Source organism: Xenopus laevis, chromosome 3L (genome assembly GCF_017654675.1).
Source record: "Xenopus laevis strain J_2021 chromosome 3L, Xenopus_laevis_v10.1, whole genome shotgun sequence".
Lineage (NCBI taxonomy): Eukaryota > Metazoa > Chordata > Amphibia > Anura > Pipidae > Xenopus > Xenopus laevis.
Window position 1 is genome coordinate 156,252,003 of NC_054375.1, and position 27,818 is coordinate 156,279,820.

The window sequence follows — 27,818 nt, forward strand, 5'->3', positions numbered from 1 at the left end:
TAAAAATAAGTACAAAGTTTATTGTCTACAAAGATGACCATGTTTGTTTTATTTCCACCCGGGAAAGAGTGGTGCAAACCCCTTGCAGGAGATATAGCATGGAAGACAGAATTAACTCTTGCTCTCTCTCTCTCTCTATATATATTAATATATGCATAGGCTATACATACAGATTATTGTGGAGCACTAAGGTACACAATGATATATGTACGGCACTTTAATAAAACCGTATTAGTGTAAGACTGAATGAGTACAAGACACTACAACTGTAGTAGTGTTATAAGTACACAATAACATTTTATTTGTGTACAGAATAGTACATGATGTACATGAGGGCCTGGCTGAACCGAATTCAAACCTTAGTAATCACATGATTTCTTGAATGATTATGACTATAGATCATTAATATTACTTGTGATTTGTCCAAAATCTTTTATAGTGAATTTGGTATTCGCCTACATCCTACAATTGCTGAATTGTGCATCCCTAGGACTGGGATTAGTATAGAATGCAGTCTATGTAGGGCTAAAATTAGTACAGGAGAGTGTAAGTGTAGAACTGGGATTAGTACAGGAGAGTGTAAGTGTAGAACTGGGATTAGTACAGGAGAGTGTAAGTGTAGAACTGGGATTAGTACAGGATACAGAGTGGGTAGAACTGGGATAAATGCAGGATACGGAGAGTAGAACTGGGATTAGTACAGGATACAGAGTGGGTAGAACTGGGATAAGTGCAGGATACTCAGTGTAGAACTGGGATTAGTACAGGATACAGACTGGGTAGAACTGGGATAAGTAAAGGATAGTGCATGTGTAGAGCCGAGTTAGTATTGGATACTGAGCATGTAGAACTAGGATTAGTACAGGAAAGCAAATGTATAGAGCTGGGGTTAGTACAGGATATGGAGTGTGTAGAACTGTGATTAGTAAAGTATATGGTGTGGGCAGAACTGGGTTTAGTACAGGATACTGAGTGTGTAGGACTGGGATTACATTAGTTCAGGGCATGTTTATATCAATGGTGAGTGACAGATAGTAATGGACAAGGTGGCAGTCAGTGGAATGATGGATAGTATGTGAGAGATGAAAAGACTAGTGCAATACTCTGTGCAGTTCAGGGAGCAGCTTGGGTGCCGTTTCTAGAGACTAGTCCAGCATATTGTGCGGAGTCTAAAGAAGAAAGTGCATTAGTTGAAGCTGCTGTGCCCAGGGCTCATGTCCAAACCTGAGATGATATCAGTCCCTCCTTACTGCTGAGAGGGGGCAGGAGATTCTCCCCAGAGAGGAAATGCAGAGGACAATTCACCAGATGGCCCCGGATGCCAGGGAGCTGCTCCCGAGCCTGGCCGGGGTTTAGTGCAGCCAAGTTTTTGACGGCAGTGTACTCCTGCAGCGTGCGGTTACTTGTCACTGCATTAGCGGGGAGGCACCGGAAAATCTGGGACATGAAGAAAAGCATGAAAGGAATTAGGCAGTTCCAAAAAAGCTGGTTTTTATCTTGGTCCACAGCTAAAATAACAGGGTACTTTTTGAATCTATGAGCAATATTCAGAAGAAAAAGGAGTTGGGGAGCAACACAAGCATGAAAAATGTTCTTGGGGTGCCAAATGCTGTGATTGGCCATCTGGTAGCCCCTATGTGAATTGCCTACATTGAGGCTCTGTTTTACAGTGAACCTGGTTTTTATACAACCAAAACTTGCCTCCAAGCCTGGAATTCAAAAAGAATCACCTGCTTTGAGGCCATTGGGAGCAACATCCAAGAGGTTGGAGAGCAACATGTTACTAATGAGCTACTGGTTGGGGATCACTGATGAAGAGGAATCAAACACATATTATGACTTGGACTGCAGAGTTGTGGGTACCCATGAGCGGCAAAAACATCAAAGAACAAAAACGGCTTCAAATTGACTGGGGATTTCCAATCAGCTAAACAAGCTGAAAAGAACTGACCCAGGCAGAACAAAATCAGATCCCAAATCTCTAACCAGAATATTTGCTCTAGTTTATGAAACCCAACTCAGCATTAAGTAGTGATAAGAAAGGCAACCCCTCACCTTCCTAGTCAAGATGCAACCAATCTCCTGAGCTGTAGCTAGAATCCTTAGTTATGTCATTAGAGAGGTTGTCACTCAACAGCAAGAATTTGACAAATTCTACTGTATAAATTACACTTTTATAGGTACATACTTCAACTCACAACAAAACCACTTTCTAGACCTATACCTGTTCCAATGATATCAATTGGACTCGTCATTTTTTTGTACCACCAAATCTCAAAAGAAGAGATAGAGACCACCATTGCTTCCTGGTTCTTACTACCTACCCTCACACTGGTATTAGACCTTAACCAAACATCTCTCAGAAGTGAATGGGGAATTGTCTATGAAGATTCTCATCTAGGCCATGCTATACAATATCTAGTAGAATAAAGTCAAAAGCAACTGGACATTTAGGGGGGTATATTTACTTAAACTCGATTTTATCTGGTTATCCTTTATTAAAACAAAGTCGACCTAACTCCCATCCACAAATTTAATACATTTATCAAATAATCATCTTGAAAAAAATCGGTGTGGAAAAAGTCTCGACAAAATTGAATAAAAATTTGAATCCTGTAACATTTTTGGATTTGAAGACCGAATCGCTCGTTTTTTTTTGCGATGACGTCTGAAAACCCAGCATTTTTCGGGTTATCGTACAAAACCCAGGCCAGATCATATCGTCAAATTGTAAAAGGGATATCTGCCATTGACTTGAACTCGACAGGTTTTAGCTGGAGTATTTTCGGATTTTTAGCAGCTTTGGGGTGTAAAAATTTTGTTTTTTTTCCCTCTAAAAATTTGAGATTTCCCCTTTAAAAACTCAACCAGAAAAAAAATTGAGCTTTAATAAAATTTTAATAAACAGTTTTTCTTGAAAACATTTCACCACGCATCCTAGTGGCTTCTTCAGTTCAACTGGAGTGGTAGGGAATTCACCGGCTTTTAAACTTTTACTAGCTCAGCTTTTCCCCTGTATGTTTTTTGGGAAAATTAACAGCATCATATGAGACTGGAGGTTTAGCACTTCCAAATTTGTTATCATTACTTGGCTACACAATTGTACTATTTACTGTATGCTGCCGGTTCCTTACAAATCTCTACAGTTAAGACTCACTTCCTCATACCCTGCTATTGGAATTCATTATGGGTACCGCCATCTTCTCATGTTGTCAACTGGTAGATTTGCCAAAACTGCCTTCTTCTCCATTAACTCCCTATAGGGTATAGCAAGCTATGCTCAACCTCTACAAATCTCAACCACCCATTCAATCTTCTAGACTTCCCATTTGTAGCAAATCTAATCTCCCTTGTTTATGATCTATACAGGACTTCATTTCTGGGCCCCATCAAAATATCTAATAATTGGAGATCTTAATCTAACTCATCGCTCCTCTCCTATCTTGAACGCACTCAGAAATACAAATCTCACCCCAATACCATTTACAATGCCTTTAAAGCCCAGTTATTCGCCCTAAATCCAGAAATCTAATACTTTCCATTCTCACTTACCCCAAATACACTTATATTTGTTTTATGGCAGTTTCAAAGCCTAGTGGATAGAAGCTAAAAGCCATTCAGCATGGCAAAAGACAGATAGCTCAACAAAATCCACAGACTATCACTAAATCACTAATCTCTACTAGAGACTGGCTTACCCAATATAAAAACAGGTATCTCTTGTACATAATCCCAGAAAGGCCTTGTATAAACCTTATTTGCAAGCTTTTTCCATATGCTATGGGCTATTTTTTTTTTGGACTTTTTTTAACAGAATACTGAAACCATACACACCTTGGCTCAGGACATGAGGTTCCCTCGGGTTCTATCAACCATTACCTATATGCTAGGTGTTATGGGCCAAATGATTCATATCATATGCTAGAAAAAGCAGCCAGGTTCTGGACTAACTTACCCATGGTTACTCCCCAAGCTTCAGCACAAATGGGACCTACTAAATGACTGAATCATCTCTTGCAAGTGAGAGATTTATTCCACTATGGTTACCAATGTTGATATGTCTCAGGCCCCCCATCTTTCACATACCTGGTCATAGATATTGGTGTTGGTAGCAGCTGTCTGGTTCCAAACCTCATTAAAGAAATGGTCAGTAACTGGGTCAGACACATCAATGTCAGGGGAGGCGCGTGCCCCTAGAATGGTACTGGAAAAGAGGAACAAAGAGCAAGTTACACATCATTAGCAGTGTAGGAGAGTTGGTGTTGCTGCTGCCTACACTGTACTGGTGCTGTGAGGTTGAAAAAGAAACATCCATCGGGTTCAACTTTTGGCCAAGTAAAACATTTTTAGCATAGTGTGTGTCTATATAAGGCTGGCCACTTACTTGAAACAGTCCATTCTAAGGCTGAGGGCAAATTTCCCCGCCTGGTACGGCTGTCCATCCATCATTGAGCTCACCAACTCCGTGTCTTCCACCAGCACAGCCAGCTCACTATCTCGGTTTCCCAGCATGCTCCTGTCATTGATGTTGGCCGAGCCTGCAGAATGGCACACACTGTATGTGATATGGAACCACCAAGATGACCCTTATCTTCCTTGTTTCCAAAGAACACAGATGCATGGAGGAGGCCACTGAGCAGCTTTTGTAAAGCTTTGGGTGCACCAGAACAGAAGAAACAGCATGCAGCAAGGACAGAGAGAGCAAAGCAGGTTCCGAGGATATAAAGAGAGTCCTGATTGGACAACTCTGCATGAATAAAAAGGTGACAGCCCTGCATGCACATGGGTAGACAGAAGGGCCAGAGAATTTGTTTGGCTGGTCATTTATTGGACAAATAATAATTTGACCATTGCCTTCCTGATGAGAAACCCCACTCAATCCCATCACCTACCAATGATAACTCTCCTGTCATCCACGATAAGCATCTTGCTGTGAATGTAAACAAGTTCCGTAACGAGAGAGCCATCGGGCATGTCCCCGTGGGTACGAAGGCCACACACTGACAAGTACTTGCTCCAGTCTTCCCCCACTGTGTGGCAAAGAGAGACATAGATAATAGAGCCCCAATATTTAGGAATTATCTGGAATAGGCAGTTAGAAACAAAAACAATGGCAAGCACTCCCTTACATTTATTTATCAGCCTCACACTGTTGGGAAGTCCCTCAACACTGATAGATACCTACCATGTCATCGCTGTGCCCCTTTCAAGGTGATAATGCCATCATGTTGTCACTAAAACAACAGTTGTGAAAATGGGCTCCAAAGAGCCTGCCCACTCTTGGCTCTTCACATCTTGTTTTGTGTGTGTTCTTGTTAATCTGGCCAATGAAGACTCACAACCAGCACATGGCATGCACATTGGAGGTGAAGGTGCTTTTGTTGGTGATCAGTTATGGGTGGGAGCCATTCCCACAGCCCCATGGGTTAGAGCTTAGATTCTTTTTTGGCTGGAGGGCCTGGCTACATAGAATAACATCATTAATTCTAACACAGTGGAAATCTTCCCTATGTATGAACTTTGTGGCTGCACCCTCATTGCGCCTAAATTGTTGCACAGGATTCCCTTTTTTCTTCTAGTCTGTTTCCTGCTACTGCTGTTCTCTTCCACCTTATCCTCTCTTCTAAATGAGCAACCTTGTACAACATAGTTATGATTCTACCAAACAAGGCAAAGGAACTGGATCTAAATTCTTGGAGGCTGTCAATTACCAGACCAGGCAAAAGGGTGATATAGGTGAAGAGCCCCAATGGAATGAGTCCCTGTTGGGGTTCCATTACTCAAGCTATCAACTACAATCCTCTACAGTCCCATTGTGGAGAATATCTGATTCTGACTAGAGAGGATATATATAGAAGGGGTCACTTAAATTAATATTGTATCTCCCCCCCCATCATTACTTACTGGTCTCTTTGAGTCGAGAGATAATGGAGTTGTCTCCTCTGCAAATAGAGCTGAAATAGAAACCAGAATTACAATCACCACCATATACTTATACATGTCCTTGTTTAATATTCTATCGATCAGAGATATATCAATAAATAACACTTTGTATATGAAAGAAATGTCCATGTGCTTCCAAATGTTGTGTATAAGAGGATATCATTTTTTTCACTTGAATGAGGCCTCTTTTAATCATGGCATTCAGACAAAACATGGAATTTAAGAAAATGGAAGTGAATTATAGAGGGTGGAAATGTGACCCAATGGCATAGGAGGAGGAGAGAGCATCAGTACCTATAAGTGTAGTGGAGTATTGCTTGGATGGAGTATCCTCCTCCCACCTCAATGTTCCCCTGAAATCCTGGAAGCAAGGGAATGACAATGAAGACCCGGAAATTTGCTTTGGCACTGCAAAGAATGAAACAGGTTGTTATTCTACACCAAGACTCAAAGCTAGAAAATATCCCTAGGGCACCTTATCAATGCCTGTAATTCAGTGATCCACAACCAGTGGCTTACCTATGAGCTTGCTGTATCCTTTTTACAAGGACATCTCCAATAGTGTTTAGGATCGTCCTCCCATCAGCACAGGTAATGAAGAACTGATTCTGGAGATTGAGAAGGGAAGGTCAGAGCAAGAAAGACTTGGAGGCATCAGGCCTAACATTTCATCCTGGGACAGATAGTCTTTTTTTTAATGATAATATAACCCATGCATGAAAGGTGTTGCTAGGGACTCAATGGGGGCCACAGACTCTACAAACTAAATACAACTAATTCAACCAAACTAAATCTCACTCATCTTCTCTTTCTTCTACTAGTTTGCCATACTCTCCACAGCTTTCGATTTCCTTCTTTTTATTCTTCTGCATCTCATTACCAAATTTTATTCTCGTTCCTTGTCTTTTCTTCCTTTCTCTTCCCTCTCTTCCAACTCCTCTTCCTCTCTTTTGCAATTTTATCCCCATTATTTCTTTTTTTCTCCATGTTTTTAAGCTTCCACCAAATTTCTCTTTATCTCATGTTCTCCCCACTTCACGTTCCTTCTTTCCCCATCTGTTGTGCACTTCTTTCAACCTCCATTTCTGCTTTCCATATCTTCTGACCTCTCATTTCTCTCTTACTGACCCCTCTGCAACCACCTCCCTTTTTTGCCATGCCTTATGATCCCCACATTACACCCCCCCTGACATTGTACCCAAGAGTATCCCTAATGGGCTCCCCCGCTACCATTTTATCCCATTGCTTGACCTCTTGCCCAACAAGATTAGCAACACATTAACTTGAATACCAGGCATTTGAATCTGTGGCACAGGGGAGTTATATAAACTCAGCCAATAAACTTTATTGTTTAATAAAATGTAAATCAGAGAGAGGCAGGCCAATACAGTGCCAGTGTGACAATAGCAGCATGGCTCATAGGAAACCAGTTTAAACCCACAATACAGGTATGGGAGCACATGCCCCAGGTGCCTATAGTTTCCAACATCTAGGACAGGAGTTTTGCAGGAAAACATTATTATAAAGACATCTAAAAATGATAATTTTTTAAACAGAAATAATAGGAAATGAATCGGATGGGTTGGTCAGGGGAAAGAGAGCCTCACCTCTATGTAAACATAGTGCTGGGCATTTTCTATACAGTCTAAATAGGCACCGAGGATTGAGCTCTCGGTACAACCGGCCGACCACCAATCCACTGATCTCAGTACCTAATGGGGTAAAGTGTCAGTCTGTTATATTTAATGCAATGAAGATTAATGAGATGAAGAACACGTCAGTGTAAGACTGTCTCACCTGTACAGTCGCTGTGTGACATCCAGGGACGGTGTAGTGCTGTTTGTCTGCTGTGCTGAGGGACTTGGGGAGCAGGTGGGGGTACGTAGTAGTTTTATACTTCATTGTCTGAGCAAGAAAGAGGGAGAATGTATCAGAGGACGTTGTGCTAATGTTTGTATTTGGAATAAAGGTGCCTACTGCTCACCTTGGTGTAATTCCAACGCTGGATGAAGTGACGGGAGACATCTCTAGCAGCTTTCCCATGGACTACAGCTCCCACATCCCTCCAAGGCATTCTGGGATTTTTGATTCTGTCAATAAAATCTTATCCAAGAGATGTAAAGGTGTATGAATAATACCGAGAAAAGTATTGCACCCCTTAAGCTGCCCACAAACAAAATTGGTAGGTTGATCCAAAAAATGGTGTATGGATCCTTATTTAGAATCACTCAGTCTGGACTGGCAGTTGAACAATAGGATACATCACAGAATTGGCCCAACGATGGTCACCTTTAACTTCTCACCAATTGCAACACAACACAGACAAGAGGAGCCGTGTATCTGTCCCTCCCCCTCAGTCACACCGCAATGAGCCATTCCACCTCGGGCTGGGCCTGATAAACACTTACCCTCAAATGGCTTATCCAGTTGAATCCAGTCCTTGTAGATGGAGTTGCTGTAGTCTTTCCCCAGCCAATACTGAGCGACATTCTGAGACTGTTGCACCTCATCCATTGGTATATCTCCTCCCGTGGTAGTGTTCTGCTGAGAGACAGCAGCATGCGACCTTACAGTGACCGAGAGACAGGCAACAAGAGACGGACAGAGAGAAGGAAATGAAAGATCAGAGTAAATGAATAGGAGGAGTTAGAGGGAGAGTTACATGGAGCAATAGTAGGAGTTATAGGGAGGGTTATATGGAGCAGTAGGAGGAGTTATAGGGAGGGTTATATGGACCAATAGGAGTTATAGGGAGGGGTATATGGAGCAAATAGGAGGAGTTACAGTATATCAGTGGAGTAACTAGAGGTCAATGGGCCCCACAGCAAATTCAATGTAGAGCCCCAAAATATTGATAAGTTGATCTTTTCTACCAAAATAAGTTAAAATTGCTCATTATTTAGGACCTCACTGGACCCCCTACACTCCTGGCCCCCATTCAACCGCAGGGTCTGCTTCCTCTGTAGTTACACCCCCGAGTTATAGGGAGGGGTATTTGGAGAAATAGTAGTTATATGAAGCAGTAGGAGGAGTTATAGAACAAGGAGGTACAGAGAAGGTTCATACACAGCAATATTTAGTGCAGATATCAGATACATGTAGTTAAAATAATAAGGTATATTTCAACATAAATCCCATGATCCCTAAGCTTAGCTCCTCCCCTGGATCATTGTTATAGGGATCCTAAATCTCTGGTCTGGTAGTGTATATAAAATACAGCACTTTTAGTCCCAAATCAGTAAATTCAGTTCACAAAGGATGAAACTTACCCCAATGTAACTGGGTGGATAAGGATCAAGGTTACGTGCCATTACCTGCTGCTGTACTGTGGGCCCCACGTCTGTAAGTCTGTAATCATGATCATCCCACCGGCCATAGGCCAAATCAAGGCCTCCCAGGAAAACCACAGACTGGTCAATAGCCACCATCTTCTCATGATGAGCCCACAGGAAGACCACAGAGGACACATGGTCTGGGTGGCGCATCACCTGATGGGAAAACATGGTGTGTGAGAGGAGGTGGCACTGCCACTGAATGCCCTGTATCTAAGCGTCTGTCTGTCATAGTGTAGCAGTGTGTCTGCATATTCTGGACAGTTCAAACAGGTGTGAGTATGAGGATGAGGTTCTCCAAGGCTGAAGTCCCATTTGCACATGGATTACTAAAAGACTAATAAGATTTATTCTGAATGAAGAGCAAATGGAGCCAATGTGATTAGTGTTGTTCGATGGGGACCCTTGCATGGTTCTCACCTTGATGTTGGGGTGTAGGAGCATTAACACTCTCTTGCTGTAATCGCTGTTAATCCCCAGTGCCATCTGCACCTCCTTAAAGAGCAGCACACACACACGAACTCCGGCCTCCTGGAAAGTGAACATTGATAGTTTGTATACATTTCATACTGATCTTCCATAACATACAGCCTCCTCTACTGATCCCTCCCAGCACATACAACATCCTGTACGGATCCCTCCCAGCGAATACAGCCTACTCTACTAATACCTCCCAGCACATACAGCCTCCTCTACTAATACCTCCCAGCACATACAGCCTCCTCTACTAATACCTCCCAGCACATACAGCCTCCTCTACTGATCCCTCCCAGCACAAACAGCCTCCTCTACTGATCCCTCCCAGCACAAACAGCCTCCTCTACTGATCCCTCCCAGCACATACAGCCTCCTGTAGGGATCCCTCCCAGCACATACAGCCTCCTGTAGGGATCCCTCTCAGCACATACAGCCTCCTCTACGGATCCCTCCCAGCACATACAGCCTCCTCTACGGATCCCTCCCAGCACATACAGCCTCCTCTACGGATCCCTCCCAGCACATACAGCCTCCTCTACGGATCCCTCTCAGCACATACAGCCTCCTCTACCGATCCCTCCCAGCACATACAGCCTCCTCTACTGATCCCTCCCAGCACATACAGCCTCCTCTACTGATCCCTCCCAGCACATACAGCCTCCTCTACTGATCCCTCTCAGCACATACAGCCTCCTCTACTGATCCCTCCCAGCACATACAGCCTCCTCTACTGATCCCTCCCAGCACATACAGCATCCTCTACTGATCCCTCCCAGCACATACAGCCTCCTCTACTGATCCCTCCCAGCACATACAGCCTCCTCTACTGATCCCTCCCAGCACATACAGCCTACTCTCCGGATCCCTCCCAGCACATACAGCCTCCTGTAGGGATCCCTCCCAGCATATACAGCCTCCTCTACGGATCCCTCCCAGCACATACAGCCTCCTCTACTGATCCCTCCAAACACATACAGCCTCCTCTACTGATCCCTCCCAGCACATACAACATCGGGTACTGATGCCTGTGCATTGACCCCGATGCAGCACACAAATAATGCTGTAGCAACTGCACAATCTACTGACCGCTCTGCGCTTGAGTATAATATCCAGTCTCCAGTCATCAGTTTGCGCCGGGCGTTTGAGATGAACTTCAGGGCTGAGCCTGCAGAACACAAGTACCCAAAATATTCACATCGGTGTCACTATGACCAGGGGAAGACAGGATGGACCCAAGTTCAGGAGACCAAAGTCACCTGACAGGAGTTCCCAAGAGATGCCAAGGTCCAATCTTCAGAAGGGGACGGGGGATTGCAACAGGAGTGGGCTGCTTTTGTGCAGATCGAGGGTGTGTTCTGGCCATAGTGGGGTGAATGGGGGGGGGGAGCGTCCAGGCATTTCAATTACTTTTACATGTTTTAACTGAGCTTTAATTTTACAGGGAGGTCCCTGCCAACTAAGTAGTATGGGCCCATTATGATTTATAATGGTGGCCTTGAACTACAAGGATGTGCACCAGTAGTACTACAGAGAAGCTGTACTCATATATGTGAAAATATTACATTAAAGACTCCTAAATTACAATGTGAGGTGCAAAAGCCACATCGAATGGGGGGCTCTTACCACCAGTCTGTGATAAAGATCTCTTCCTGCGCCTGCATGAGAGCATCAGCAACTGCAGCAAAGTATGTGGCGCCATTCACAAACCTGCAGAAAGAAAGGGTGAAAAGAAAAAGTAAGACACAAGAGACTGTAGGGGGGGGGGCAGCAACAACACATACACTTAAATGTGCATGGACATTGGTTAAGTTTTAGCAAAAAGACAAACCTCAGTCCTGGTCGTGTCCCCAGAAAGGAAGGGCTTCAATATGAAAGGGGAGGGTTAGGATTCCAAAATGAAAGGAAGGGAAGGTATTGAAGGGCCACCATCAGTTGAAGGCCAGGTCATTCTGCTTTATAACACTCACCACTTCACTTGAGTTTTCTCCCTGACTGGAGCAAAACCTTCAAATCGATGCCGGCTTAAGAAATCCTTCCCATGATCCTCAGCGAGTCTGCGGATTTGTTGACCCCACCAACTGGCCTGACGGTATCCACTGCACTTTAATGTGAGTGCCCTGTGGGAATTGGGGACTTCCATAAGGACAAACTTAAATAAACACCACAACCTGTTTGATTGGTTGTCTTCTGCTATGTCCAAACGTTCATCCATCATAATAAAGTGTTTGCCCCATTTACCTTGTAAAGTTCTGAATTTTGACTCCATATTTTGTCTCTGTAGCTCTTTTTCCAATATCAATACTGAATCCAGGGTCAAAGAGTAGAACAAAAGATATTTCCCCTGTGTCTGGCTTCAAATAGAGCAGAAAGGAATCTTTGACCACCAGCCACCTGGATAAAGGAAAAAAAAATTCTACTTAGTCAGCGATACCTCTTTTTCCTATGTTTCTGCAAATGAGCACTATGGAAAGCTTTGCTTAATTTCTGTCTTCTACAGAAGGAGGCATGATAAGGAGAGAAGGTAAGAACTGAAAGATATAGGAGTGAAGGTCAAAAATAATGAAGTTAAGGTCATTGCAAGACAATTCCAGTTGGACTTACCTCTTAGACCATCGGTAACAGATTTGGTGATGCCCAAAGCAGTTGAGTCCTTGAATGCGATGTCCTCCAGAGCGTTTCACGATAAAGCCTTCCCTGGAAAGGGATATTTTGTTAGAGGAGGGGGATATTGTAAGAGAGGCTTGAGATCCATCAACAGGTACCAAAAACTACTGAATGGCTACTCTATAGTAAAGTTTACTACAATCAACTCACAGTCCTTTAGGTCCCAAGTCAGCAACAAAGGAAAGTTGACTAACATCCAGAAACTCCCTCTGTGGAAAAAAAAAAATATGTAAATGATGGTATGAAGATAGGGATGCGATCCAGAAGGCTTGGAAATATTAAATATGGTCTGCAGCACCCCACTCCTCAAGGAGGAAGATGCAGGCTTACCATGGCATGGTAATTTCTATAGAAGGACTTCTCCAGCAGCACATTGAGGTAGTTAGTCAGATAAGCCTGCAACAAAGTACAGAAGGGAGTGTGAGTTCTCTGTTGGCTTGGTCCTTCCATGGTGGATTCATCGGTCTTCAGGCATAACTGACAGCAGCTGCCACTCCTACTCCTTAATCTTTAACTGGTCTTCAAAAATCACCAGGGACCACAGATAAAAGACATCCTTTTAAGACATTCAAGTTAGCTGGGGCAGCTGAAGCTTTTAGGTACAAGGAGGTCAATAAAGCATGTGAAAAAGCTAAAATAGATATGAAAAAGGGTATTGCAGAGAGGAGTAAAATTAACCCAAAATCATTTTTTAAATAGATTAAAAAAGGACAAAAATGAAGTAGGAAGGGTGGGACCTTTAATATCAGAGGAGGGTGAGTTGGCCAATGATAAACAGGGAAAAAGCAGGAACTCTGAACGGTTATTTTTCTACACAACTGAGGAACCAGCTAATGAAAGTTTCCTTTTTAGCAGACCATTTGTAAACTTATAATATATTTATTGATTACTCAGGAGGAAATTTAAAAAAATTAGAATATGGAAAGGTCCTGGACCAGATGGTATTCATCCCAGGGTACTAAATGAGCTAAGCTCTGTGATTATTTTACTTTGGCTTTACTTAATATTTTAGGATTCATTGAGGTCTAGCATGGTGCGGAGAGATTTTCTCAGCCTGAAAACTATAGACCAGTTAGTCTGACATCAGTGGTAGAAAAGCTAGTATGAGATAAAATACTTGAACACATTGCAAATAAAAATATTAGGAAATTGTGCCAGCATGGTTTTAGGAGCAACAGATCTGGTCATACTAATTTAGTTGCCTTTTATCAGGAGGAGAGCAGGAACTTCACCTTCAGGATGGCTGTGGATGTGATCTACTTAGACTTTACTAAAGCATTTGATACAGTACCAAACAGAAGTTTATTGATTAAATTAAGGAATATTGGACTGGAACTCAATATTTGTAATCTATCATTCACCCAGTTGTCTATCCAAGTACAAAGAGTGGTGGTAAATGGGGCAGTTTTTAATTGGACCAGTGCTGTTATGAATAAAAAAAAAAATCGATGTATGAAAAAATGAAATAAGTAAACAAGATGCTGGGCTGTCCCTGCTATTTTCCAGCAGGGGAAACTACTCTACATGATAAGCAGCCTGTTCACCACTGTTCACCTGTACAGGGAATGTCAAAGGCCAGGATATGGATAGTATACTGCAAGCAAATTTGTTGTAGCCCTGGAGCTGTCAGGCAGGACACCACAGGAGGGTGCAAGAGAGGTGGCACTGCCAGTGGCACAGATGTTATTGAATCGGTACCCATGTAAATGACATTGTATTGTTCCAATATTCCTGCGGATCCTTCAGCTGGTAATCCTAAGAACTCCACCTTTAGCCTCCGCAACCAAAGAGTTTACCCTCTGTCTACGGATACTAAATTGTGCAGAACTATAGGTTCCATGCAGGATACTGCCACTTTGCAGCAAAAGGCTCAGGTTACACAGCAGATAAGCTCTGTAGAACATAATGGTGTTATCTGTTTTCCACTATTTAACCTTTGCCATATAGCCTTTTTTCAGTTTCCGCCATTGCTACACAACAGCTTGTTTATCTGAACTATAGTAGTGTTTCTGAAGCAAACAGGTCAATACTCATTAAAACACTCATTTTTTGGCATTACTGTTCCAGATCTGGGATTTTTTGTGGATAACAAGTTGTTTAATTCCAGGCAGTGTCATTCTGTGGCTACTTAAGCAAATAAAGTTCTGTCTTGTATAAAAAAGGGCATTAACTCAAGGGATGAAAACATAATTGTGTCTCTTTATAGGTCCCTGGTGAGGCCTCATCTGGAGTATGGGGGCAGTTTTGGACTCCAGTCCTTAAGAGGGATATAAATGAGCTGGAGAGAGTGCAGAGACTAAGTGCAACTAAACTGGTTAGAGGGCATTCAGACTGGGCCCCCTTAGCTCATAACAAGGTTACAGATATATAGAAACATTGGGGTGTCACCCTGCTATAGTTCCAGGGGTACCCAGGGTACAAATAAGCACTCACCCCAAATCTCCCCCTAACTGACCTTCAGGCTGGGCCCCCTTAGCTCATAACAATGTTACAGATAAATATATATGATCCATACAAGGGACCAGGAGAGAACCTGGGGTTCAGGAAAAGACTAGTTGTTAATGTCGTATGTAAGTAACTGGGGTACATTTGGTGTCTGTGCCGAGTGCAATGAAGTTGGGGCCACAGCTGTGGGGAAGGTACATTGATGTTGAATACAAACACCTCTTTCTGGATATTTTAAAAGCTGATTTCTCTCATGCAAATAAAAATTATAACTATAATATAAAATGTACAACTTACACCTTAACAGTTCTTATTTATAGGTGTTAAAGGTCCTGGGACACAGTTATTGTCTTAAAAGCATTAAACCCCGCCCATCAATCAAGATAAACCAATCACAACCCATGCAATCATTATTCAATACATAACATATTCAGTAAATACATTGCCCACTATTTGGGACTGTGGCCCATTCTCCCAGGCAGATCAGCTCAACTGGCAGTTAGAGTAAAAGTAGGTGTGGCCATACTGGATTCACATCTGCCAGCCTAACATGCCAACTTGGCCACACCCAGCTCTTGTATAACAGAGACTCCGGGAAACCTGCTCTCAGGGCACAGACTGGTGAGACGAGGAGAGAGAATTCACTCACCCAGTCAGTACGGGAAAGTAAACAGTATATATTGTATAGCAAGTTTCTCTTGGCCCCAAGCCTCACCACTCCCAGGGGCCACAGAGCTACACATATTTATACTGATAAGACATACATATATATATATATATATATATATATACACACACACACACACTGATAATATAGTGATGTTCCCAGGTTTCTAATGAGACAAGAACTCACTAGGGAAAGTATCCCAGCACTGTGGAACAAAGACAAATTAAAGGGGAAGTTCACTTTTACCAAAATGTTTAGTTTTCTTATTTCTCTATGTAGGGACCTATATGATATCCTATCCCTATAGAGTTAATCCCCTACCTTTTGTATGTAGTTCTCTTTTCCCTTGTTATTGGGCCAAGCCCTTCTAACTGGTAAAGTGTAACACCCACACCTATTGGACAAAGAGTGTAATGACACTCCCCTGCCACACTGCTATATAGTGCTGTGCAGGTAGTGGCCTCTTCCTCCTTGACTCCTGGTGCTGCTGCTCGGTGAATCCCCATTGAGCCTGGGATCACCATAGGCCCCAGTAAGCTTTTACCCCAGAGGGACCTGACACCTTTGGTGCTAAGTCGGGGACCAGGTAACCCCGTGAACGAGGACCAGCTAATATAGTAAGATCTTGTTATAGTCTCTCTAGGAGAGTGAGACAGAGAGGTGTAGCAGAAAGAGCAGTTGTCGCTCCAACGAGAATTGTAGGAGGAAGTAGCTTCCCACAAGGCCTGTTTGGCATCTAGGTGAGCAAAGGACTACCTGTACCCTACCTGATCGATCCCGATCCCCTCACTGGCAACGTCGGTTAACTGGGAATTGATGTACACCTATCTGCAATATCCTTTGGGAGTCGCATCTGTCTGACTGTGAGCCTTGTAATGTCCAAAGTGATTCCACCTGCTGTGTCCTATATCTTCTGTAAGTAAACCTGTGGTCATTTGCCTCTGGCATAATATACCTGTACTCCTGTTTTACTATCTAAGAACCTCCTGGCGTCCATTTTCCTATCTTTACACTTATATGTCTGTGAGTTGTAGTTTAACTACAGTTTAAAGGGGAAGCTTCCATTTGGCGAAGGCTCTGCCCTGGGTGAAGATTCGCAATGTAACCCATCCTCACTACCTAGCTGGTCACCCTTAACTCCTAATTGGCAGAATAGGCCAAGAAAGCGTTACATCTATAATGTTTTAATTAGTGATTTCTCACTCTCTCTCATGTTTTAGGCCTCTCTAAACTGTTACAATTTGGGATCAGTGGGTGGTAAAGTTCAGGCCAGAACCCACCAAGGAAAAATGTCTGGATCCCTCGGGATGATGTGTCGGCCGGCCCGAAACCCACAGCTTTGCAACCCACACATCACTCCCACAGGCAGGTCATTGGCCAAATGTCTAGCAAGGCTCCTCCCACAACACTGCCCAATGGAAAGCCAGGCCCTCTTTGATGTCATTAGAGGAGCAGATTAGGCTCGAGACATTCACCCTGACTTTGCTTTGCTTTCCCTAGATTCTATGAAGAGGATGCAGACTCAGCACCGTCTGACAACACACAGTTAATTCAAATGCTGCAGACTACTCAGTTTACCTTTAGTTTACTACTAAACTATGGCAGCACAGGTATTCCCTGTACTAAGCACAATTCAGCAGGAACAGTCCCCTAAGTTTGCTCATAGTCTGTACAGAGAGATCCCATAAAACTATGGCAGCATAGGTATTCCCTGTACTAAGCACAATTCAGCAGGAACAGCCCCCTAAGTTTGCTCATAGTCTGTACAGAGAGATCCCATAAAACTATGGCAGCATAGGTATTCCCTGTACTAAGCACAATTCAGCAGGAACAGTCCCCTAAGTTTGCTCATAGTCTGTACAGAGAGATCCCATAAAACTATGGCAGCATAGGTATTCCCTGTACTAAGCACAATTCAGCAGGAACAGCCCCCTAAGTTTGCTCATAGTCTGTACAGAGAGATCCCATAAAACTATGGCAGCATAGGTATTCCCTGTACTAAGCACAATTCAGCAGGAACAGCCCCCTAAGTTTGCTCATAGTCTGTACAGAGAGATCCCATAAAACTATGGCAGCATAGGTATTCCCTGTACTAAGCACAATTCAGCAGGAACAGCCCCCTAAGTTTGCTCATAGTCTGTACAGAGAGATCCCATAAAACTATGGCAGCATAGGTATTCCCTGTATTAAGCACAATTCAGCGGGAAAAGCCCCTAAGTTTGCTCATAGTCTGTACAGAGAGATCCCATAAAACTATGGCAGCATAGGTATTCCCTGTACTAAGCACAATTCAGCAGGAACAGTCCCCTAAGTTTGCTCATAGTCTGTACAGAGAGATCCCTACTAAGCACAATTCAGAGGAGACAGTCCACATTCGCTATAATACCAGGGCAGAGCGTTTCCAGAGTTTAACAGACCAATTCCCAGCAGTCAGTACCTTTTTGCTTGCCATTCTCTGAGAGGCCTCACCGGAGGCGTGGGGGAGAGACGGCATCTCAGAGGAAGTGGTTTCAATCCTCGACCTCGTCACATGGAAACTGAAAGATGAAACACGAGGATTTGAGACAAAAACAATGGCGTAACCTTGAGCCGAGCCCCATCACATACCAGAGCCCTGAGCCTCAGTGACGGAAGAAAACACCGGACTGGGCCGCACGGACTGGAAAGAGCCAGACTAGAGCTGACTATGGAATAACCAGACTATCTGCAACTGTCGCTCCTAAACTGGCTCTTGTGCCACCACCAAACCAACCATCACCCACGGGACAAGAACCTGAAATAGACGTCAGGCCATTAATCCCGGGAGGAAACCAAGACTCACCGGGACAGGGGGTTAAAGGGCAAGAAGCTGATAAATATCTTGTGGCGGAGAAGGTCCCGGTGAAGCTCCTGGAAGTGCTTGAACTTCTTCTTGACGGTCCATGTGAAGTGTCCGTGGGTCAGTATGAGGGTATAGAGAGTGCTGTGCCGCACCTGGGGGAGGGGAGCAGAGCGTGAGACAGCAACTCCCACATACCTTCTCTCTGTGCCACCCTGCAGGGGGCGGAGTCAGACTCACCTTGGTGCCCCGGGTGTAACGCTCTGTATCAGATACCCGAGCGATGACTGGGACTCCCTTCATGAACACGGGCCTTTCATGCTTCAAGGGTCTCATGTCATAAATGGTGAGAAACGGACTGTGCACGGAGCCTGGGGGAGACAGAATGTCAGTGGGACCCAATTCTACCCAAGGCCAATCAATGGTTTGAGTATGAAGGTCTCTTACCCTCCTCTTCTTCGTCACCACTGAAATCCACCTCATCAATGTCATTCACTAGAGCTCCAGAGTCCAGGTTGTCCGGCAGCAGATGCCCATCCACTGGGTTCTGGGTCTCCATGATGGGAGGATCCTAGAGAAGAAGAAAGGGGAGGTTATAACAGGAACACCAGCAGGGGGCGTAACCGGGCACCTTGTCTATATAACATTTTATAACCTTCAGCCTTCAGGCTACGTCCTTACTGGACCCTACTGGGGGCGTCTCAGAAGGCTGTGGGCTAGTTCACCTTTAAGTTAACGTTTAGTATATTATAGAATGGCTAATTTCTAAGCAACATTCCAATTGGTCTTCATTATTTATTTTTAAGAGTTTTTTTTAGTTATTTGCCTTCTTATATTGCAGTCGCTTATTCAAATAAATGCATTGTTGTTAGGGTAGTTTGGACCCTAGCAACCAGATGGCTGACATGGCAAACTGAAGAACTGCTGAATAAAGAGTTAATTCAAAAACCACAAATAATAAAAAATAAAAACCAATTGCAAATTGTCTCATAATATCCCTCTCTACATCATACTAACAGTTAAAGGAACAGTAACACCAAAAAATGAAAAAGTGTTTTAAAGTAATGAAAATATCATGCACTGTTGCCTTGCACTGGTAAAACTGATCTGTTTGCTTCAGAAACACTACTATAGTTCATATAAACAAGCTGCTGTGTAGTAAAGGCGGAAATTGAAAAACGGCTACATGGCACAGGTTAACTAATCGATAACAGATAACACCATTAGACAGACAGAGCTTATCTGCTATCCGCTGTGTAACCTGAGCCTTTTCTCCTTTGAATGGCTGCCCCCATTGCTACACAGCAGCTTGTTTATATAAACTATAGTAGTACTTATCTGTTATCTACTGTGTATCCTGTGCTTGAATGGCTGCCCCCATGGCTACACAGCAGCTTGTTTATATAAACTATAGTAGTACTTATCTGTTATCTACTGTGTATCCTGTGCTTGAATGGCTGCCCCCATGGCTACACAGCAGCTTGTTTATATAAACTATAGTAGTACTTATCTGTTATCTACTGTGTATCCTGTGCTTGAATGGCTGCCCCCATGGCTACACAGCAGCTTGTTTATATAAACTATAGTAGTACTTATCTGTTATCTACTGTGTATCCTGTGCTTGAATGACTGCCCCCATGGCTACACAGCAGCTTGTTTATATAAACAATAGTAGTACTTATCTGTTATCTACTGTGTATCCTGTGCTTGAATGACTGCCCCCATGGCTACACAGCAGCTTGTTTATATAAACTATAGTAGTACTTATCTGTTATCTACTGTGTATCCTGTGCTTGAATGGCTGCCCCCATGGCTACACAGCAGCTTGTTTATATAAACTATAGTAGTACTTATCTGTTATCTACTGTGTATCCTGTGCTTGAATGGCTGCCCCCATGGCTACACAGCAGCTTGTTTATATAAACTATAGTAGTACTTATCTGTTATCTACTGTGTATCCTGTGCTTGAATGGCTGCCCCATGGCTACACAGCAGCTTATTTATATAAACAATAGTAGTGTTTCTGAAGCAAACACAGCAATTTTACCAGTGCAGGACAACACTTCATTATATTCTCATTACTTTAAAACACTTATTTTTTGACGTTACTGTTCCTTTAACTCAAAGGTGAACAGCCCCTTTAAACGGATTTCCTATAAGTAACCAATAAACCTCCATAGCTGGCAAACAGCTGCCATTTAGTATTCTGTGCAGCAACTTAGGCAAACTTGCTCTGGAACTGCAGGAAAGTAGCATTTCCGTACTTCCCCTTTAGTCCCTTATCTAATTAGTGATAATCAGCGGGAAGCCTATCATTACCCAGATTAACTTTATCTCGGGCTCAGATTAGGGCAATCACTATAATGACTGTCACTCAGACAGTCCAAGCCGCATAGTGTTTTATTGTTGCCATGATCCCTGACGTAGCAACCAGAGAATATTTTATATGTCACATTGGAGAGGAGCCAAGACTGGGTGCCATCATGGTGTCCCCGGGAGACCCCACCCTACACTGAACATGGTGTATAACAGGGAAGAAACTGAAGTGGTTTAATAATTACAAGTGATAATTACAGCCTGGGCCTCAGATTGTGCAGCAAGTACAGTACTAGGCACAGCGCCACATTCCCTCCCCCATCACCCCTGGGGGCAGCAAAGAAGATCCGAGCAGCTACTGAACTACATCTCCCACAATCCTTAGCTAGTCAAGGCTGCAGGAATAGCAACTGTACCAATGATCTCTCTTATTATAATACATGATGTGGCCCCCAGACTTGTGCCTCCCCTGCAACATCTCACCCCCTGCTGTGCCACGTATGTCTCCTCTGTGCCACTTCTTCTATCAGCCCCCCCACACACACATAACAATACACAATGCACCCCCATATAACCCCCATCACCTCCAACCCGACTGCAGCTCCCTCCTCTGCTCTGTGTCCTGTGATTCTTATCGTGCCCCTCCCTGCTGGACCCGACCCAACACAGCAACGCCCAGAGGCTGACACACGGGAATGGGAAATGTGTGTCTCTGTGTGTGTGTGTGTGTGTGTGTGTGTGTCAGCCTCCTCCCTCACTCACTGACTGACTGCTGGTTCCCCTCTTACACACTCACTGCTGCTCATACACACACACACACACAGAGACACACACACACACACACAGAGACACACACTCACACACACAGAGAGACACACTCACACACAGAGACACACACACACACACACAGAGAGACACACACACACTCACACACAGAGACACACTCACACACAGAGACACACACACTCACACACACACAGAGACACACACACACACACACAGAGACAGACAGACAGAGACACAGACAGACACACAGACAGAGATAGACACAAACTGACACCCACAAAGACAGACAGACACACAGATAGGGTTGCCACCTTTTCTAGAAAAAAAAATACCGGCCTTCCTATGTTTTTATGGTTTTTCCCTATACTTTACATTGCAATCATGCAACATTTTTACCGGCCAGGCCGGTAAAATACCGGCCAGGTGGCAACCCTACCCACAGACAGAGACTGACACACAGAGACTGACACACACAAAGACAGACACAGAGAGAGACAGAGACACAGAGAGAGAGAGACAGAGACACAGAGAGAGAGAGACAGAGACACAGAGAGAGAGAGACAGAGACACAGAGAGAGAGACAGAGACACAGAGAGAGAGACAGAGACACAGAGAGAGAGACAGAGACACAGAGAGAGAGACAGAGACACAGAGAGAGAGACAGAGACACAGAGAGAGAGACAGAGACACAGAGAGAGAGACAGAGACACAGAGAGAGACAGAGACACAGAGAGAGACAGAGACACAGAGAGAGACACACAGAGACTGACACACAGAGACTGACACACAGAGACTGACACACAGAGACTGACACACAGAGACTGACACACAGAGACTGACACACACACACAGAGAAACAGACAGAGACAGACACACAGGAGAGACACACAGACAAAGACAGACACAAACTGACACACACAAACACAGACAGACAGAAAGACAGACACACAGACAAAGACAGACACACAAAATCAGACACACACACACAAAGACAGACATACAGAACAGGTCCGGACTGAGAATTAAAATAGGCCCTGGCATTTCAGGTACACAGAGGTCCAATAAGCCCACACAGAGGCCCAAACAGCCCCACCAGCCCACTAAATACTGACTTTCTATGGCACCTTATAGCAGCCCCTCTGGCATTTGCCACAACCCACAGATTGCCAGTCCGGGCCTGAGACTGACACACACAAAGACAGACACACAGAATGACACACACAAAGACAGAGACAGACACACAGAGAGAGAGACAGACAGACACACAGACAGACACTCTCACTGCTGTTCCAGCTTGGATCAGTCTCCCTTTGGGTTTATCAGATAAGGAATATAATAAGCTGCACCAGTCCAAGGGGGGAGACATTTGATTATGGGGGTTCTTCTGTACCCCTCACACTGAGTGTTTTCTCTCTCCCTTACACAGAGGGTCTAATAAAGTGAACCCAACCCAAACCTTTCACACCCTGAAACATGATGGTCCTGCCAAGTGAGTGTGGGTGGGAGGCTGGGAAACTTATTTGCAAGGCTAATGGGCTGGAGTAGAATTGCCTTAATTACATTTCATTTAATTACCCACTGCCCACCCACTATCAGCATTGTCTATAGGTGCCCGAACCCCAGGGAGTATGAGGATCAGCATGGGCCCCACCCAGGTGGATTTACTGTTCTTCTGGGGGATTCCAAGGATCTCAAAGCAATAAGGTCACCCAGCACCCATGTCCCTCCCCCACCCCGTTACCTGCTCCCTTATTTCTGTTCAGTGGTGCAGGTGAGACATTCAGCTCAGGCAGAGAGTTGCAGTTGAACAGCAAGTCTGCAGGAAGGACATCATGGGTGAGAGAGGTCCCAGGTGAGAAGTGACAGGTGAGCAAAGAAACCCGAGCTCCTGACCCACAGACATACATTATACATGAGCTTTATACGTTGTGGCGCCACTCCCAGGAGCAACTAGCCAAACGGGATTCCCTGCACCTCTGCTTCCCCCGGGTTCAGATGCCACAGAATAAATTATGCAGGGCCCGTGGCTCACAGACTATTTATTCACCTGCCCCCACAAAAAGATTTCAAAAATGCTGCTGAGCAAATACCCCGACATCAACAGGGAACAGGAAAGCTGCCTATTAGATATGTTGTGTAACGGCTTTGCAATTGGTCTCTGTTTTACATAAGTCCCTTTAAGCAGAGCCCCCAAACTTGTTCCCCTCCAGTACCTCTTGTCTGTTAAATGGATGTACAGGTACGGGGCCTGTTATCCAGAATGCCTGGGGCGTTCTGTAGAACGGATCTTTCTGTAATTTGGATCTTCATGCCTTAACTCTACTAGAAAATCATGTAAACATTAAATAAAGCCAATAGGCTGGTTTTGCCTCCAATAAGGATTAATTATATCTTAGTTGGGATCAAGTACAAGTTACTGTTTATTATTACACAGAATTTTTTTTTTTTTAAATTTGGATTATTTGGATAAAATGGAGTCTATGGGAGGCGGCCTTTCTGTAATTCGGAGCTTTCTGGATAATGGGTTTCCGGATAACTGATCCTATACCTGTACACACAAACAACATTGTGTTCCAGTAACTAGTACACCCTGCAGCTTTCCCACTCCCTATTCTGTAACCCTAATGCAACTGCCAAAGTGTCACCTCCATTCTACATTGCACAGCAGCACAACGGGTGCCATTGCATGAAGCACAGGGGCCCGTACCCCCACAGCACAAAACAAAGACCAACACCTCCACAGCACATGACACGGGGGCCAATGCAGCCCCCCATAAAGTGACAGTGCATAGTCGTTAGATGACATCACACAGTAACATCCATTGAGACGGGGAGCAGGGGGTGCAGTCAATACACGAGGCCTCCTTTACTGGAAATCCGCTGACACCGTCTCATTTCTACGTGCGGAATATTAAAGGCCTGGGCAGTGGAGGCTACAGATTGGGCTACGGGTGAATGGATTTGGCATGAGAACAAAGTGCAGCGAGGGGGCCCCAGTGGGAGACAATACACAGTTCTGCTGGGATCTCCGGCTCCACATTCCTCCTCTGCCTCATATAAAGTCTGTTTGTTTTGTATTTCCATATGAAAAGTAGGAGCAGGGCGGGGGCTTTAGAGCAGAGACAGACGCTCAGATTTGGGGAGATTAGTCGCCCAGCGATAAATCTCCTCTTCCTTGGGGCGACTAATCTCCCCAAACTGCCTCCCACCTGCTAGACTGTAAATAGCCGGCAAGATGGCACTTGGTGCACTTCGTTTACTGAAGTCGCCTCATTAGGAAACTTCGAAGGACTTCGGAAAACGATGGTCTCCAAGTGCCATCTCGCCGGCTATTTACAGTCTAGCAGGTGGGAGGCAGTTTGGGGAGATTAGTCGCCCCAAAGAAGAGGCGATTTATTGCTGGGCGACTAGGGATGGGCGAATATTTTTTCGCCTTGTTTCGCCGAAAAAATGACGCCCGTAGACTTGTATGGTGTTGTGCGTCAAAATAAATAGACGCGAGTCAAAAAAATTAAAAAAAAATTTTGACGCCCATAGACTTTAATGGGCGTTGGCGACATTTTGCCGGTGTCAAATTTTTGGCGAAACTAAACTGATCAAATTCGCCCATCCCTATGGGCAACTAAATCTCCCCGAATCTGAGCGTCTGTCTTTGCCCTTACTATATGTATTTATTAGTCCGGGGGTTTGTAGGGACACCTGCCTCACCCACACACACACACATATATATATATATATATACACACAAACACTGTTGTTATTGTATAAACAAAGCTCACCTGGGAGTCTGTACAGGCCCAGCCTGACAATCTGTGGGTTCTGTATAATGGGTGGGAGGGGAGTAAGATGCCATAACAAAAAAAAAAAAAGTCATTATATAATGGGTCTGTGGGGAGTCTGTTTGGGCCTCTGTGTACCTGAAACGCCAGGACTAGCGATGGGTTAATCTGTTGCTGGTGGAAAATTAGCCAGCAACAAAAAGTCCCAAGAACCCCTCCCCCCTCCCAATACCCACAAGTCAAAAATCTGCTCAACTAAACCCACATCGTAACTTAACTCTTACGCTCAGGACCCAAATCAAAATTATTTTTCTGCTACATTTTAAAGGGATTGTTCCCCTTTAAATGAACTGTTAGTCTGATGTAGAGAGGGATATTCTGAGACAATTTGCAATTGGTTTTCATTTTTTATTATTTGTGGAGTTATTTAGCTTTTTATTCAGCAGCTCTCCAGTTTGCAAATCCAGCGATCTGGTTGCTAGGGTCCAAATTCCCCTAGCAACCATGCACTGATTTGAATAAGAGACTGGAATATGAATAGGAGACTGACTGAATAGAAAGATGAGTAATAAAAAGTAACAATACATTTGTAGCCTTACAGAGCATTTGTGTTTAGATGGGGTCAGCGACCCTCATTTGAAAGCTGGAAAGGATCAGAAGAAAAAGTGTAAAACCATAGAGAAAGTATAATAAAATGAAGACCAATTGAGAGTTTGCTCAGAAGGAGTCAGTGTATAATAAAGAGTAATGTGAGTGTAAATAGGGGAGACCAATACAACTCACTGCTCCTCCCACTTTTGGTCACTGCTGGGCACAGCCCTCATTTAACTCCTCACTTACCAACAGCCCTCACACATATATACATGTATATACACACACACACATATATATATCAGACATATCTCATCAGTCTCACACCGGCAGCGAACATTTCCCTTTCCCCAAGCCTCGCTCTCACACACTCTCTCTCTCACACACACACACACACACACACACACGAGTCAGTGTCAGTCAGTGAGTCGGTGACACAGAGGAGGGAGATGCCCTCGCACTGCCAGGAAATAGTCCGCTCTGGGTCTCTCTCACCCCCGGAGCTACATCACCCGACACTCGTGTATAGTCTCCCCGCACTCACTCACTGACATCCCCGCAGCCGGGCCCCTCCCGAACACTCAGCTCCTCCCTCAACAATAATTCCCCACGCACCGACCCGTTATACACCGGCAGCACCGAGTCTCCTCACGTACCTGTAACTTCCGCTCCCTCCTGCACCTCAAACCGGATCCCGTGTTCCTTCCCCCGGATCCGCCCTCCGGTCCTACCTGTCCCTCCTTTACCCCTCCCTAATTAGCCCAACCCTTTATCCAGCTCTCCTCCCAAATAACCCTATCCTTCCCCTTAACTAACCCAGCTCTTCCCTTACTAACCCAACCTCCCACCCAACTAACCCAGCTCTTCCTTAACTACCCACCCACCCAAATAACCCAGCTCTTCCCTTACTAACCCAACCTCCCACCCAACGAACCCAGCTCTTCCTTAACTACCCACCCACCCAAATAACCCAGCTCTTCCCTTACTAACCCAACCTCCCACCCAAATAACCCAGCTCTTCCCTTACTAACCCAACCACCCAATTTACCCAGTTCTTCCCTTACTAGCCAACCTCCCACCCAACGAACCCAGCTCTTCCTTAACTACCCACCCACCCAAATAACCCAGCTCTTCCCTTACTAACCCAACCTCCCACCCAACTAACCCAGCTCTTCCTTAACTACCCACCCACCCAAATAACCCAGCTCTTCCCTTACTAACCCAACCTCCCACCCAAATAACCCAGCTCTTCCTTAACTACCCACCCACCCAAATAACCCAGCTCTTCCCTTACTAACCCAACCTCCCACCCAACTAACCCAGCTCTTCCTTAACTACCCACCCACCCAAATAACCCAGCTCTTCCCTTACTAACCCAACCTCCCACCCAACTAACCCAGCTCTTCCTTAACTACCCACCCACCCAAATAACCCAGCGCTTCCCTTACTAACCCAATTTACCCAGTTCCTCCCACCCAACGAACCCAGCTCTTCCTTAACTACCCACCCACCCAAATAACCCAGCTCTTCCCTTACTAACCCAACCTCCCACCCAAATAACCCAGCTCTTCCCTTACTAACCCAACCACCCAATTTACCCAGTTCTTCCCTTACTAGCCAACCTCCCCACCCAACGAACCCAGCTCTTCCTTAACTACCCACCCACCCAATAACCCAGCTCTTCCCTTACTAACCCAACCTCCCACCCAACTAACCCAGCTCTTCCTTAACTACCCACCCACCCAAATAACCCAGCTCTTCCCTTACTAACCCAACCTCCCACCCAACTAACCCAGCTCTTCCTTAACTACCCACCCACCCAAATAACCCAGCTCTTCCCTTACTAACCCAACCTCCCACCCAAATAACCCAGCTCTTCCTTAACTACCCACCCACCCAAATAACCCAGCTCTTCCCTTACTAACCCAACCTCCCACCCAACTAACCCAGCTCTTCCTTAACTACCCACCCACCCAAATAACCCAGCTCTTCCCTTACTA

The 27,818-nt window shown here is 44.6% G+C and overlaps 1 protein-coding gene across 4 annotated transcripts; it reads right to left on the bottom strand.

Annotated features, from left to right (window-relative positions):
* On the bottom strand, nucleotides 1-26,603 carry pld2.L (phospholipase D2 L homeolog). Of its 4 annotated transcripts, none has more exons than XM_018253836.2 (25): nucleotides 26,475-26,603; nucleotides 18,794-18,917; nucleotides 18,587-18,717; nucleotides 18,350-18,501; nucleotides 17,966-18,065; nucleotides 12,747-12,812; nucleotides 12,567-12,625; nucleotides 12,354-12,446; nucleotides 11,991-12,143; nucleotides 11,720-11,869; nucleotides 11,376-11,459; nucleotides 10,839-10,917; nucleotides 9,696-9,806; nucleotides 9,258-9,431; nucleotides 8,352-8,484; nucleotides 7,928-8,046; nucleotides 7,741-7,848; nucleotides 7,551-7,655; nucleotides 6,463-6,551; nucleotides 6,238-6,351; nucleotides 5,905-5,954; nucleotides 4,893-5,030; nucleotides 4,385-4,538; nucleotides 4,087-4,204; nucleotides 1-1,437 (listed from the first exon to the last, which is right to left on the bottom strand). In XM_018253836.2, exons 2-25 carry the CDS (start codon nucleotides 18,903-18,905, stop codon nucleotides 1,213-1,215), a joined length of 2,817 nt encoding a protein of 938 aa, XP_018109325.1. In that variant the 5' UTR covers nucleotides 18,906-18,917; nucleotides 26,475-26,603; the 3' UTR covers nucleotides 1-1,212. The 4 variants fall into 4 exon arrangements, with proteins under 4 accessions (XP_018109325.1, XP_018109321.1, XP_018109322.1 ...); XM_018253832.2 differs by having other exon boundaries at nucleotides 8,352-8,487; XM_018253833.2 differs by lacking the exon at nucleotides 26,475-26,603 and adding an exon at nucleotides 23,190-23,340 and having other exon boundaries at nucleotides 8,352-8,487.
* Between the last annotated feature and the right edge of the window lie 1,215 nt (nucleotides 26,604-27,818).

Excerpts from the sequence above, each read along its gene's own strand:
- pld2.L (XM_018253832.2), bottom strand. The coding sequence starts at position 18,905 with ATGGAGACCCAGAACCCAGTGGATGGGCATCTGCTGCCGGACAACCTG. Across the intron at positions 18,718-18,793 it reads TGGTGACGAAGAAGAGGAGG|GCTCCGTGCACAGTCCGTTT; the intron begins GTAAGAGACCTT and ends TGTCTCCCCCAG. Across the intron at positions 12,813-17,965 it reads AGAGAATGGCAAGCAAAAAG|GCTTATCTGACTAACTACCT; the intron begins GTACTGACTGCT and ends ACTTTGTTGCAG.